This window comes from Seriola aureovittata, chromosome 19 (genome assembly GCF_021018895.1).
Source record: "Seriola aureovittata isolate HTS-2021-v1 ecotype China chromosome 19, ASM2101889v1, whole genome shotgun sequence".
NCBI classification, from domain to species: Eukaryota; Metazoa; Chordata; class Actinopteri; order Carangiformes; family Carangidae; genus Seriola; species Seriola aureovittata.
The window spans coordinates 4,688,576-4,702,788 of record NC_079382.1 but is presented as its reverse complement, the minus strand read 5'-3'; the positions used below and the strand labels follow the sequence as shown (position 1 = coordinate 4,702,788).

Below are 14,213 nucleotides of genomic sequence, written 5' to 3'. Positions count from 1 at the left end.
AAGATAGAAAATACATCATTTTATTTAAAGCGACTCCTCCTGTTTGTGAAGAGGTGATGGCTGACAGCTGGATGCTTTGCTTGCATGCAAACTCTTCTCAATGCTTATTAATCTGCTGTCTGGAGTGGAGGGCAGATGTAAATGAATCACAGTGCTCACACCCCCACCACCCCACCCCCTCGTCTTCCAGTACATTCCACATCATCAGCAGATGAACAGCTCAATTGACCAGAAATGATCAGCTACAGTAAAACAAACATGCAGCGAGAGCAGATGAGGGGAGGGGGGGGCGTGTGGGTTAAACCTTCGTACTGTATAACACAGAGAGTGTGACTTGTAAAGCCCTGACATGAGCTGATCATATCTAACATCTATCTGCCATGTAAGCAAACACAGTAACAGACACAAGCCTTTGTTTTCTGTGTGCTACAGTTTGTACGAGATTCTTTCCAGTTCAGCGATGATGTCGTCAGATTTATAATAATTATCTCGTGCTGGATGGAAAGTTCACTGACTCTGGACTTAATAGCTTTGATGTGAACAATCATCTCCTGTTTGGATCCAATCTAAACTCGCACAAACACATTTGGCCAATAAAACACTTCAGAGAGGCGTCCTGCCTCATGTCTCCCATCTAGTTACACTGGACACTTTCTGAATCTGTTGTACAAAACCTACAGCACGCACGCACGCACGCACGCACGCACGCACAAAAACACACACACACACACACACACACACACACACACACACACACACACACACACACACACAAAGCCTTTCACAAGTCAGTGCAGATGGGCAGCTGTGTAGAGTTGCTCGATACAGATACTAGAAATTCCTCTGATACTCCTAATCCAGCCAAGTACACAAGTAAATGATTAATACACTTCATAGTTTCAAACGGGTATAAAACAGCAGTTTCCCCAGAATTCAATTCTTCTATGCTGCTCTAAAGCAGTATTCTACACAGGAAGTTGCGCTGTGCGGCCACTGGCATCTTCTGTTATAGAGCGGCAAAGAACTGATTTCCTCTAAACAGTGAAACGTTAGCCAACGTGTAGGATTTGTTTTCTATTCCTACATTTATTTTTTTTATGATTGACAGAGAAATCAGATCATAAAAGACGGATTCTGTGCATTCATTCTGTTCATGTTTTACAAAGGGTCTGACAACTACAACAGCAATAATATCACATCCACACAGGGTTAGTTTTAGGGTTTTTCAATGCAGTAATATCGGATCAATACTCGGTACCGGCTGATGCTCTACTGTTCTTTAACACTTAGAGTTACTAACTGCCCAGCTACACTGTCCGTACATCTGTGTCATTTGAGCCAAAGCTGTGCATCAGGAGTCACTCACATGCAGCTGTTGGGATGTTTTCCAATCCAATTTATAATCAATCATTATCATTACAGAGAGATCGTGGTGGAACCCCGAGCACAGACTACAGTGAACCTATTATACGTCCCTCTGGCCTCGTTGAGCTCTGAACGGGACAGCTCATGGTAAGACACATGGGCAGGCCGCCAGGGAGACGTATGGAAGCAGACATGCTCTGTGATTGGGTGGTGACTGGCAGCGGTGGAGAAGACGTATGCAAAATGGCCGAGCAGCAGCAGCATCGCACCATTTAATCAGCAACCAAAAGTAACACTGACACAGGCCACAGGTGAGGGACGGACTGCGGGTGCGGCTGATTAAAGATGCTGCTGATGTGACGGGGCTGAGATGGTGCAGCGGGGGGCCGTGGGGCGGCGGAGTTCTGGTGACAACCTGTGTGTATATGTGTTTGTGTTTTGAATGCACCACATGCTGTTTTCTTAAGAAATGATGAACTGTGTTCTGCATGTGGGTGCTCACTCAGTGACACGGTGCTCTCAGTTGTGTGTTTGGTGCGAGGTCGTTGCAGCTGTTGACATTACCTTCATCTTACTAAGCAGGGTCCTTAAAGCCCTTTTCAGATCGGGGGTCTTCTCCGACGGTGAGACTGCCTGCCACTGCAGAGGAGAGTTCAGACTCAGCGCCCAGCCCACAGACAACATGCTGGGGTGGTAGAGGGCAGGCGGGGAGGGCGGGGCACAGCTTGGGTGGAAGGTGGGGTAGGAGGGGGGAGACGAGGAATGGGGCAGAATGAGGCGCAATGGAGCTGACGGCGTCCAGGCTTGTGGGCCATGGGGATGGGGAGCCACAGGAAGGATGGCAGGGTGGATGGGGGGGAGGGGGGGGAGAAGTTGCACTTAAACGCAAAAGCTAATGTTTTGATGCCAGTCATTTTATCTGTGTTGAAACTTTATGACCAACGCTGCTGGGGAGACTTTAAAAATCAGTGTTGCAGGGAAGTTAAGCTCTACAGACAGGAAGCCTGTATCAAGTGTTACAGGGACATGGCAAACATTAGTCAGTGTCACAGTGTTTCCTTCAGCACGACCTAAACCTAACGCAGGTATAATGGGGAAGGAACAACAGTCTCTATAATGGGAGAGGAGAAGACTCGGCGAGCTGGCTGTGTTTACTATGAAGCGCTGACATCACAGAGAGCTAACCAATCGGTCGTAGACGTGGGATGAGGTGAGGGGCCTGCACGCAGAGGCCGGGATGTTTGTGACAGATGGGACAGAGGGAGGAGTTTCTTCAATGGGGAACAGTGTTATCTGTTTTCAAGTATTTAAAAACGTCTTGTCTAACTTCTACGATCACATGACAAGGAAACAATCATGATCTTCATTTGGACTTGTTCATACAAAGCTAATGTTGGGTTGACATTGACAAGATATTCAGATTATAAAAGTGGTTAAAGAACAGTGGGTCCAGTCAGACTGAGTTGGTAGAAACTGAAGTTTGCCATGAAGACAAGATTAGCTGTTTGAGCGAACTAACATCCCAGTCGTCTATAAAGATACAGTGTTTTACACTACTCTCATGTTTAGAGTCAACCGCACATGAAGCTGTATGTTCAGTTTTCATGTATTCACTCACCTCTCTGTCAAACTGTGAGAGGGGAGCATCACCACAGTCCATTCCTCCACCAGAGGACAGGGAGCTCTCAGAGGGGGAGGTCATGGTCTGACGTTTAGATCCGTAGCTTCCTCCTGACAGCTCTCTGCGCAGAGCGCTGCCATTCTGGGAGGACGAGCCTGCACAGAGAGAGAAGGATGGAGGACGTCAGTTACACATGGATCATCAGACTCACCACAGTGTCTCTGGTACTGAGAGGAAGTATGAACACTCACGTATGCCCAGTCCGCTGCTGGCGCTCATGGAGCGGCCTGGCTCGGCCCGGTTCTTGGTGATGGAGGGGATGCTGACGGAGCCGCTGAAGCCCGCACGGCTCTCCTGAACACGGACGTTCTGGTTTAAACACGCACAGAGCAAACACACACACACACACACACAAGCACATAGTGCAGTGCAGGGGACAGGAGTGAGGAGGACGCACAGTGATACTCACTACATGCTTCAAACAACTGAACACACATGTGGCCAACATGTGATTGACCAGTGAGGTTTAAGCAGGAAGACATGCAAGCATGCTGTCCATAAACACACACTGGGTCAGGTGGGGAAGGTCTGTGAACTTTAGAGGACAATACGACCGGGACTAGGTTCATGATGTGATTTAACTTCAGCTCAGGACGGAAAACAGGGAATAACAGAAACTTGTATTATCTGTTAAGATCCTACTGTCTGCATGCTACACATCAGTGGACAGGGAGGGAGACTGTTCCTGAGCAAGCAGCAGCTCAACACACAGGCACACTCAACAACTGCTCATGTGTGTTCATATATATGTGTGTGTGTGTGTGTGTGTGTGTGTGTGTGTGTGTGTGTGTTTATTTTGTGCTTCCTGACTGATCTTCATTCATTTTTTTCCAAGAAGCTGTGAGTCTGTCTGTACATGCATATGCAGTATGTAAAAGTTAATATCTATGTGTGTGTGTTTGTGGATGTACCATGGGCAGGTCTTTAAGGATCTGGATCCCGTCTCCTGGTCCCATGTGGGCCACATGGTTGAAGTTGGTGGGATTGGAGATCAGCTTGTTCCTCATCTCTGGATCTCGCAGCATCTCTCTGGAACCACACACACACCACAAAAAGATTTAGCATTACAAACAAACACACACACTAAGTGCTGCTTCAGACACACATCTGTCTCCCTCATTGTGCTCTGGAACAAACTGAGTGCAGCAGCACGAAGGTCAGTCACTACAACGTGGTTTTAGTTGCCCACTCGTTCAGAACTCTTGCCCGTTTAACAGAAATTGTACCATAAAGGAACTCAAATAATTCACTATTTGCTTTTTCAACTACATCTAACAACAATGATCTTGATTCAGCCTCAGATTATTCAGTGGGAAATTACAGAGCTGAAAAATGATTAGTTTCTATCTTCTGTCAGTCTTTCCTCCAAACATTTTACACAATAGGCCGCATATTTTATTTCCTTGTTTTGAATTGTTAAAATACAGTGATGATGAAACATAGTCCAGTCATAGTATGTTATGAACTTAACGCAATAAAAATACAGTTGGACAGAAAGAATAAAACTCAGATAACAAGTTGAGAAAAGAAGGAACATTAATGTCACACAGTTCTGTAGACACTGATGTGTGCTGTCTAGTGTGACACGTGAACTACCTCCTCTGCTGAAGTCGCTCTTCCTCAGGCACCCTGAAGGAGAAGCGTCTCTTGTTGTTCATGCTGCGCACCATCTGCTTCCTGCTGTTGTCTGACGTCTCCGGGACGACCAGCTCATCACCCTCTGGAAGATCGCAACAAAGCCTCAGGCGTGTTTACATGAATGACTACAAAGCGCTTCACATTTACTTTGGTGGCTGAGAGTGGCACATCGAACTTCCTACAGTTACTTAAGTCACTATTGTGCTATACAAGATATTGTCTGTAGAACAGAAGGAGGGTTACAGAGTGACACAAGAGTTCAAGAGAGACAACTGCCTCTGTGTGCAGCCACACATCCTGCTGGAGCTAAAATCATATAGTCGATATGAACCCCATATAAAAGATATAAATCTAAAATAAAACATAAACCTGTTACTTTACAGGCCAGTACATAAACCTCAGACTTTTTTGTGTCATCCTTGACAATTTTTGTAGTTTTAGGATGCGTGATTCTTTACACGATACGCTTGAATTCTTACCGGCCATCTTGTTTCTAAAGTAGATAAGCCGGACTGTCTCCAGTCCCAGCAGGTTCAGAGAGCCGTCAACGTTCAGAGGTCGCACCTGAAGGGGAATCAGAGAAATCAATCATCAATGACTTTTCAATAACTGAATTCTAACCAGTAATCATCTGTTTTATTCTAATGTTTCTAATATTAATCTGAAGTTGACTTCAAAATCTGGATTCCTTCATCTTTAAATCTTGCAGCACAGCAATCAAAAGAATAAGAGAGGTTACTATGGTGACAGGGCAAAGAGAATTAATTCATTTGATCCACCAGGTGGAGCCAGAGATGCCGCAGACAGCTGAAGCTTCATCATGTCACATTCACAGCACTGACCTTCTTCAGAGGGATGGTCTGAATCCACTCCATGGTGTTGACATCAAACACATCAACAGCGTTCTCACTGTACACTGACAGGTAGGGGGCGTTGTAGCCTGCAGAAGAGGAGACATCATTTCTAACCAGTTTCCACTTTATCTTTCAGACTTTCTGATTATTTTCATCATGATGTCAGGATTTATATTGTGTGTAACACTCCATCACCACATAAATGAACATGAATTCTTTCACTCACAGGCTGCCTGTGGTGTAGCTGGCCACATCAGCTCCTGCTGACGCGACCTGCGGCCCTGAGAGTCCACGTACACCCCGATGGAGCTGAAGCACAGCAGCAGCTCTTTGCTGGAGATCTCCACAGCGCAGAGGGCGTCCAGGTTATGCTGGGGGATGAAGGCCAGGGTGTGGTCCTCGTGATGGAGCAGGCTGACCGGAGACATGTCGCCATGGACACTGTGGAGGACAGTGGTAACACAAAGTAGGATCGATTAAATTAAAGTTTTCATTTAAAAGAAATGAAAATACTTTTACACCGCTAGAATGACTCAATTATGCAGAAACAAATAACAACATTAATTTAATAGCAAAATTGACATTAAAAAACATTAGAGAAAAGTCTGCACTGTATTTATATCAGCTGATAAACAGGTAGAGCACCTGTAGCGGGTGAAGCCAGACTGATAGCCCACATAGAGACGCTCACTGAGCAGACCCATCCACTGAACCGGGCCGGGGGCCTGCACCTCTCGCAACCGACGGTGGCGCGCTTTACTCTTATTCACCTGGAGGACAGATTGAAAATTGTTTTTTTTTTAATGATCTTATAATATGTAATATAAGAACAAATGTTATGTTATATAACAAAGAGGCAATAAGTATACAGGGTAAAGGAATTCAGGACAGGCTTAAAATAACAAAGGTAAGTTAATGTGTGTTTCCTGACCTCATAGCAGATGATTTGTCTCTTCATGGCCACACACAGGCAGGTGAGCGAGCCGTTGCGTACGGGGCCGGAGACGATGGTCTGGCAGCCTTTCGTCTCAGCCAGCTTGTAGGAGTCGGTCTCTCGGCCGTCCAGCGCCTGCGTCGGGAAGAGACGGACGTGGCGGTTCCTGCCGGAGATGACGGCCAGCAGCTGCTCCTGGGGGATCAGGTCAACGTGGTGCACCTTCTTGTTGTCTCCCACCCGGATTATTTCTGAGGATAGTGTGAAGGAGTAAGTTAAGTGGTGAAGATCACAGAGGAACAGAAACAAATGGTTTTGGTTGCATAAAATCAGGTCATCACTCTATCCATGTAAACACATTAAAAACAGCATTAGAGGGAAATAAACAAATGAGCAAGAACACAGCTTATAACTCTTACCATCTTTGGTGACATGGATGACAAACAGGCCTTCCTCATTGCCAAGGGCCACACGCTCGTGATCTGGGGGAAAGGAGAGGAGGGGATGTTGCTATTTCAGTGCCAGTAATGGGACAGAAAAGGGCAGAAAATGCTCCAATCCGCTAGTTTCTATTTTCATAACATGTTGGACTCTGGACTGTCGAGCATAGAGGGTTATACTCATTTCTGATTGGTTGTCTGTGAAAATAACTTTATCTGGAACAGCTATGCTTTACTGAAAATACACAAACAAGGAAGTGTCTATTTGAGAACTGCATACAGATGACAAAGACGTGATAGAAAGAGAGTACGTACATCTGGGATCTCGATTGATAGTGACATATTTCAGTTGCTTCTAATATCGCTAGTGTGTTTTTTGTGTCTCTGAACTGGAGTGTGAGTGCTGAACGCCCACCTATGATAGCAGCAGACTGTGTTGTCTTGATGAGCGGCAGGGTGCTGTCATAAGCCTCCTTGGGGATGTAGACGAAGCGTTCCTTGAGCTTGTTCTTCTTGAGGATGCGGTGGAGCTCGTTGAGGAGGCCCACCCATTTGTTCCTCTCCTGGTCGCTGTCGGCCAAGATCAGGATGGAGGGCTTGTGGCTGCTGGAGGGGGAGAGCTGGGAGGCTGTAACCTGAGGGGGGGGGGACAAGTGACAGGTGGAAGGTAACATTAGATGTTTGATAATGTTTTTGTTGCTTTTAGTTATTAATGCCTGCAATCCCAGATGACTGGCACATACATATAAATCAGAATCTATCATGATTATTGTTTTTTTTCCCCCAGGGACATAAAAGGAAAACACAAACGTTTGTTGGCCATTTCTCTTGGCAGTTGGTCACACTTAAAAGGAATCATCAGTTTGAGTGAAATGTCTCACCACAGCTTTGTTGAAACATATACAGTATGCCTCCATTAAAAAAAACATTAACTTGAACTTACTCTGAATATACAGGGGATGTCCTTGCGGCTGGCGTGGATGACATCAGAGGCCAGGACAGAACTGACTGAAAACTCCTCATCCCTGGATCACAGTGTGAGATGTAAGGTTAGACACACAGGACAACATTACTTATAATAGTATTTATAGTATGTTAGTGTCCTCTACTTCTTGTTTTCAAAAACAACAAACCAGCCTGGACTGAAAGCTCGGCTGCATCTGGATGAAATCGAAACAACTATACTCTAACTGTACTTATTAGTCTGACACTAAAAATTATCTTATATTGATTAATTAGATTGTTTTCTCATTTAATCGATTAATCCTTTGGTGTACAAAATGCCAGAAAGTGCTCCATCACAGTTTCCCAGTGATTAACAGTCCAAAACCCAAAGATTTTCAGTTGACAGATCAAAGAAAACCAGCAAATACTCCCATGTGAAAAGCTGGAACCAGAACATTTTTGCTTAAAGATTTTTTACTGATTAATTAAATTTATGTCAGATGACTAATTGCTTCAGCTGCAGTATTCATGGGACTCATGAGGAGCTGGTAGTGCTTCTTTTACCTCATATCTATGACTTGGCTGACGACTACACTTGGCTGTGTTGCTTTTCCTTCTCCCAGTTCGTAGAGGAACAGTTTGAAGTCACACACCACAGCCATCGCCCTCTGCCAGCCCTTCTTCACCCCTGTCGGTTTGGGCACCTTGAACAGACACAGAGACACAGAGAGTTTACACATGGATCATCACCAAATACTTGTAGTTAAAATACTTTAAAAGGTGCCAATTCAGAGCTGTATAAACCTAAATGAAACAGGATTTAATTTCTAGCTGTAGTTCTGTAGGAAACCTCAAATTTAAGTATCCATTCAAAATATTATATTTCATGTTTACCTTTGTGTGAATGAAGGATGACAGCACGGAGAGTGACAGTCAAGGTTTTATTTGGTTTCAGATGAAGTAAAGGGTTTTTTTATATCAGCATTCTACATGTAACTAATCAATGTTTGTGCTGTAGATTGTGATAACCAATTCACTGTCCAGGGCCAAAGACAACCAAGGTCTTTGTGAGTCTCACTCACCCTGACGTGCCCTTCATACGCAGTACCGATGCCCCTCTGAGGGTCGATACCCAGCGGGCCCTTGGTCTGGTCCTGGGGTACGGGACACACAGCCGGAGCTTTGTCCGCACATGTTACGTGGCAGGAGAAGTTACACACTGGGCGAAGAGACAGAGGGAGAAAAAATGAGAGGTTTGACCAGTCAAGTATCAGATTTTAAAATGAATGATAAGACAAACTGGCTTTGTCGTATTAATCTTTAAGTTTCATGGATATTTGTTAAACTGAGAATCTATGACCTGGAAACATTTGAGTCAAAGATTATGCAGGACAGGTTTTGTTATACATTTACACTTGAGTTGGAGGAACACAGTTTATAAGTTTCAATCTCATCTACTGTATTTTCTGTCACTGTCCTCCTTCATCCTCTGTTTGTGTCTTTACCTTCACAGGTACAACCTTGACGTATGAGCCCCACCATGAGGGAAGTGCACTGGTTACACTTAGTGGGCGTGTTGAATGTCTTAACCACAAACTGATGTGCTTTGGGCTGTGGAGTGCAAGAATGAGAAAAAGAGACATAATCAGTGGTTCTGACATAACACGGGGTCTAACTGTGGCAGAGTTGAACAACAATGAAGCGTGACAGGAATACAGAAATATGTCCAACCTTAGGTGAGGAGCGTCCAATGCTGCCGTACCCTCCTGAACGCATGGTGGGGGTCTGGACTGTGCGAGGAGGATGGTCTATCAACTGCAGGACGGAACAAACAGAAACATGAAGCAGTGAGGTTTATCATTGTAGCTTGGCTGAGTTTTTCACTAATAAATCAGAGACAGACCACTTGGTTAACAGACACTCAGGCCAAGGCTTCCCAAGAAAAACAAGCTAAGACAAGAAATTCTGTGAGATAAGAGATAAGATTTCATGAGCACAGTATTTCTGTCTGGGTGAACAGGGGTTGGCTGTTTAAGGTTCTCTACATTTTCCCACAGAGTCATTCACCAATACAGCATCACCAGTGCGGCCTCAGATGAGGGTTTGCACAAAAGCACTTATTTTTCAGTGTCTTTGTATAACCTCACTGATATCATTTGTTCACAGATTTTATTCAGTCTCTTTTTTTAATAGAAATCTTTTCTACACAATCACAAACTTGATTTTTCTTCAGCAGCACATCCCCACATCATTAAAAGTTGCAAACAGGACACTGGTATTTATTTACAGCGCCATAATCCACAGCAGTCTGATAAAAGGCCAAGGTCAGTTATGACTGGAGTCCACTATTGGCCTCAGTGGTCTGCTTCTTCTTCTTGTACTGCTGCTCCTTGCATTTTTTCTTAACTGAGTTACTTGCAATTCACCAGGCCTGACCTATTTAACAGTGTCAGTATTGTGCGTTGCTTTGAGTAAAAGTTGCAGCTGACCCGTCATTGAAAATTGTCAATTGAATTGCTATGGGGAATATTTAGACACATTGTTTTTCCTCCTCAGCATGCCAGACATACAGATGTCATGTTAAGAGAGAGGCTGCTGATACTAAGTTAGTCTGGAAATCTTCAGCATTCTCCTATGTTGATGTTTTGAATTAAAATAAACTTGATCACGCTCTCTGACTGGGGACAGCATGGGAAACTACACCCAAACACTACCCAGTTTCTACCAACATCTCACTCTGGCTGCAGTGGTTATCCACTAAACGAGGTAAAGTCTTTCAAAAGTCCTGTTGTATTCAGAAGATCAGGCCAGTAGAACAGCAGCCTCTTTACAAATACACCTGAGTTTCTTGTCCAGACTTAGTGGTTTTCTGACCTCTATAGGCTCCATATCACTAGCCATGGAGGGTGAACGTGAGCGGGACTTGAGGTGGGCCTTAGGGTCATCTTCCCGGGATGGAGTGTTGGAGGGGGTGAAGTTATCCATAGAGTCCACCTGAGGATGGAGAGTCAGGGTGGATAGTGAGAGGACACAAGGGTATGTGAGAAAAAAAAGGACAAAAAGAGGGAGATAGAAGAAGAGGAGGAGGATGGCAGGAGGAAAGGCAGATGAGAAATAGAGAGGAACAAGGTGGTGATGGGGAAAATTGACAGAGAAAGAGAGAAAGAGGAGTTAATTAAACACAACAAACAACAGAACAATATGCAGCATCCATGCTGAGAGAGAAAAACAAGCTCCATAATGGAAATAAAAATTTGAAATATTGTGGTCAAAGCTACAGACTGACCACAACTCTATTGCACCTTGTGTATCATAACACATCGCCACACATCACAGCCCAATGACCATGCTAATTCAAGACACCGTGAGACACGATACACCATGCATGGCCATTCACAAAGCTACACTGAAAAATAACAAGAAAAAAAAAAACACAGACACCAGTGCAGACACCTAACAACACCCCATGTGTTTAAAATATGACAAATCCAACACAACAATGTCTTTAACAACACAAATATACATAAAAAAAAGCTGTTTCAAAACCCCTGCCATGCAACCACACAGCCACAGTAAACATACACAGGGAATGGCACACACAAATTAAAAACACTGTGAAAAGGACAACACGGCACATTTAGAAAAGGCTCAATGAGAGCGATCACAGAGCGCAGTGATGGTGCTTACACGTCTGCCTTTGCTAGCTGGGCCAACCGACGGCGAGCGCTTCAGTGGCAGGAGAAGAGGCAGAGAGTGGCAGAGACACAGAAGATAAGTGAATGTCAGAAAGGTTGTCTAATAGAGCTGAAAACACATTTAAAAAGACTGAGAGAGAAACATTAAAACTGTCATATAGGCCTGTATTACATGACACCAGTGGTTCCCAACCTTTTCTGTCTGATGAAGCTTCACCTCCACAGCCCACCATACGAGCTCATGTACCTCTGCATGAGCGCCAATCAAATATGTTCTTATAAACAGATTCTAAACTCCTCATTCAGAGAACCATTTCTTCCATTTTCATTTTACTTTTAGCTAACTATCTCAAAACTGTGTATTAATTACTATTACCAGACGATTTCAACTTCTCTGCTTGCTAACTAATTTTCACACATGTGGTTTTAATGTGCTTCACCTCACTCAGATTGATGTGCAGGTCCTTGGTTACGGCAAATTTACTGAAGATCACAACACTCTGCGATCGTATTTGGCTGTTTATTCTTGTGCTTAACACAAATATGTCGATTTTTTCTGTAATTATATTACAATTCCTATAATTTAGTTGACTTAGTTAAGTTCAGTTGAAGTGATTAGCTGAGCTTTCCAGGTAACCCCCCCCCGGTTGGGAATCACTGCATTAGACTACTGTATGTCAACCAGGGTTTAATTGAGGACAGAGGCTGAAGAGGGTGGATGGATGCTGTTGGAAAAAATACATTGGGATGGGAATGACAGCATGGGGAGGGAGCAGTATGGGTAAGTCTGTACGGAGCACAGTGACAATTCAAGTTTCTTTCTGGCTGAAAACATGATAAACAGTAGATGTAGTTTGTGGTTCTGTTCTGTTCTGTCCTGGCGTTAGGAAGCTAAAGTAGAGCCATTCAACTAGTTAACAAGAGCGAGCGCGCACCTGAACACTGGGACAGCACAATGAAAAAAATGTCCACCTTAACAATTTATTATCTCAAGTTATTAAAACACCTTATTTTTCTTAAAGACAATATCACTCACCACAAAATCACTGCTACAATACAATGTTTAAAAACACTGGAAAAATTTAATTATTGCTTTTAATTTATTGATTTTTGATTTTGTTTTAAGAAAAATAAGATTTTCAACTTGTTAAAATGACATTTCTTGCAGTGGACCCACTCGTCCTTATAGTTAAACTGATACACAGGCACACACTCACAGACGCAGGTACTCATACATCTACAGTATGTACACTGTCTTTCTCATCTAGTATATCTGCCCACAGCTCTACAGCATACAGCTACTGTTACAGGTATATACATACACACATTGACCTCCACCTAACCAAGATAAAACTTACGTCTTCCCAAAACTCAATTAAAGAGGATGAGGATGAGGAATAAGAGTCCTGATGTAGCAGAGAGTGAAGCAAGGAAACAACCAAAAAGATACAAACATAAAGATCTGCGAAAATTCATGTGAACAGAAACGATAAAAGCATGAAGAAAAACACAGATAACAAAATATGTGGACTGCAGCTTAATGAGACTTAAGATTTCCAAGCTGATCATGATCATTGATTAATTCCATAGAGATATATCAACTATATAACTAACTCAGCCTCTGTACGGACTCTTTCTTGAATACTTACATCAAACTGGTCAAGTGCTGAGGTGGGGGCGTTGAGAAAAGCCAAGAAGGAATTCTGGGAATCTTGGTGCTTGACACCTAAGGACACAGAACAAGTAACACAACCGCAGTTAAATACATGAAATTAAAACATCAAAGGGTGACTTAAACAAAATGAGTCACAGGACTGTTGCTAAGAAGTGGGGGGTGTTCCATATGACCTAACAATACATTTTAATGTTCATAGCACATGATTTCATTCCTCAAATATAGCTGCTGATGCAAAATCTTCTCATTTAGGTCCCTGATTGTGGTACAACCCTCTTTTACAGCGATAGTCTCTCACAGTGTAAAGTCAACCCATCAGCACCCAATATAACAGCTGCATCATCCCATACATTCTTGAAGGACTGCAAACTTGTACTCTTAGTGTTATAATCTTATTGAAGTGTGAGTGAAATCAATTGACAGTAATGGCAAAAGCGTCTTTGAATGCATCAATTTGCCATTAGTACTTTATGGCCTACATCAGAGAATGAAAATATGTATGTTAACACTTATGCAATGCCATTCTTTGTGCATTTTGGTGACTGACAAGAAAGATCATTTGACATATTTACCCCTTCGTAGCCGAAGCTCCTCTGTCTCCTTTTTCAGCCGGTCGATCTCAGCCAGAAGCTCCTGGTTTTTACTCTCCACCTCCTGCAGTTTGCTGGTGGATCAGAGACAATAATGCATCAAATATTAACCAGAGACTTGGACAGATTTTAGTGTAAAGTTACAAAAAAACCTTAAAACATATTCATAAGATGTAACAGGGGGAAAAAAAGGAGAAAAATGAAGCCGCTGTATAAAAGTATCCATACCATTCTGTGGAGATGTTGTTGGCCTTGACTTTGTTCAGTTCATCCTGGATGCCCTGTTTGGCCCTGATCTCAGCGTCCAAGGCCGATTGCAGCTCCAAACGGGCCGACATGTCCAGCTTGGCAAAACGGCGCATCTTCCACGGCATGTCCTGAAAGAGAGAAGATGAA

General features: G+C 43.5%; 1 protein-coding gene across 7 annotated transcripts in view; it reads right to left on the bottom strand.

Moving 5' to 3' along the window:
* The window catches only part of cdc42bpab (CDC42 binding protein kinase alpha (DMPK-like) b), a 77,459-nt gene that overhangs the window by 3,676 nt on the left and 59,570 nt on the right, over window positions 1-14,213 (bottom strand). For 2 of the 7 annotated variants that reach the window (XM_056404906.1, XM_056404907.1), the window contains 22 exons: window positions 14,046-14,194; window positions 13,800-13,891; window positions 13,202-13,278; window positions 11,545-11,583; window positions 10,732-10,851; window positions 9,589-9,672; window positions 9,363-9,468; window positions 8,940-9,076; window positions 8,422-8,561; window positions 7,856-7,937; window positions 7,328-7,547; window positions 6,892-6,954; window positions 6,470-6,723; window positions 6,184-6,308; window positions 5,765-5,979; window positions 5,527-5,624; window positions 5,164-5,248; window positions 4,643-4,766; window positions 3,958-4,075; window positions 3,238-3,355; window positions 2,984-3,141; window positions 1,930-2,004 (listed from right to left, as the gene is read on the bottom strand). In XM_056404906.1, coding sequence (XP_056260881.1) covers window positions 1,930-2,004; window positions 2,984-3,141; window positions 3,238-3,355; window positions 3,958-4,075; window positions 4,643-4,766; window positions 5,164-5,248; window positions 5,527-5,624; window positions 5,765-5,979; window positions 6,184-6,308; window positions 6,470-6,723; window positions 6,892-6,954; window positions 7,328-7,547; window positions 7,856-7,937; window positions 8,422-8,561; window positions 8,940-9,076; window positions 9,363-9,468; window positions 9,589-9,672; window positions 10,732-10,851; window positions 11,545-11,583; window positions 13,202-13,278; window positions 13,800-13,891; window positions 14,046-14,194 — 2,679 coding nt within the window. The remainder of the gene's footprint in view (window positions 1-1,929; window positions 2,005-2,983; window positions 3,142-3,237; window positions 3,356-3,957; window positions 4,076-4,642; window positions 4,767-5,163; window positions 5,249-5,526; window positions 5,625-5,764; window positions 5,980-6,183; window positions 6,309-6,469; window positions 6,724-6,891; window positions 6,955-7,327; window positions 7,548-7,855; window positions 7,938-8,421; window positions 8,562-8,939; window positions 9,077-9,362; window positions 9,469-9,588; window positions 9,673-10,731; window positions 10,852-11,544; window positions 11,584-13,201; window positions 13,279-13,799; window positions 13,892-14,045; window positions 14,195-14,213) is intronic. The other 5 variants (XM_056404910.1, XM_056404912.1, XM_056404908.1 and 2 more) reach the window with 4 other exon arrangements.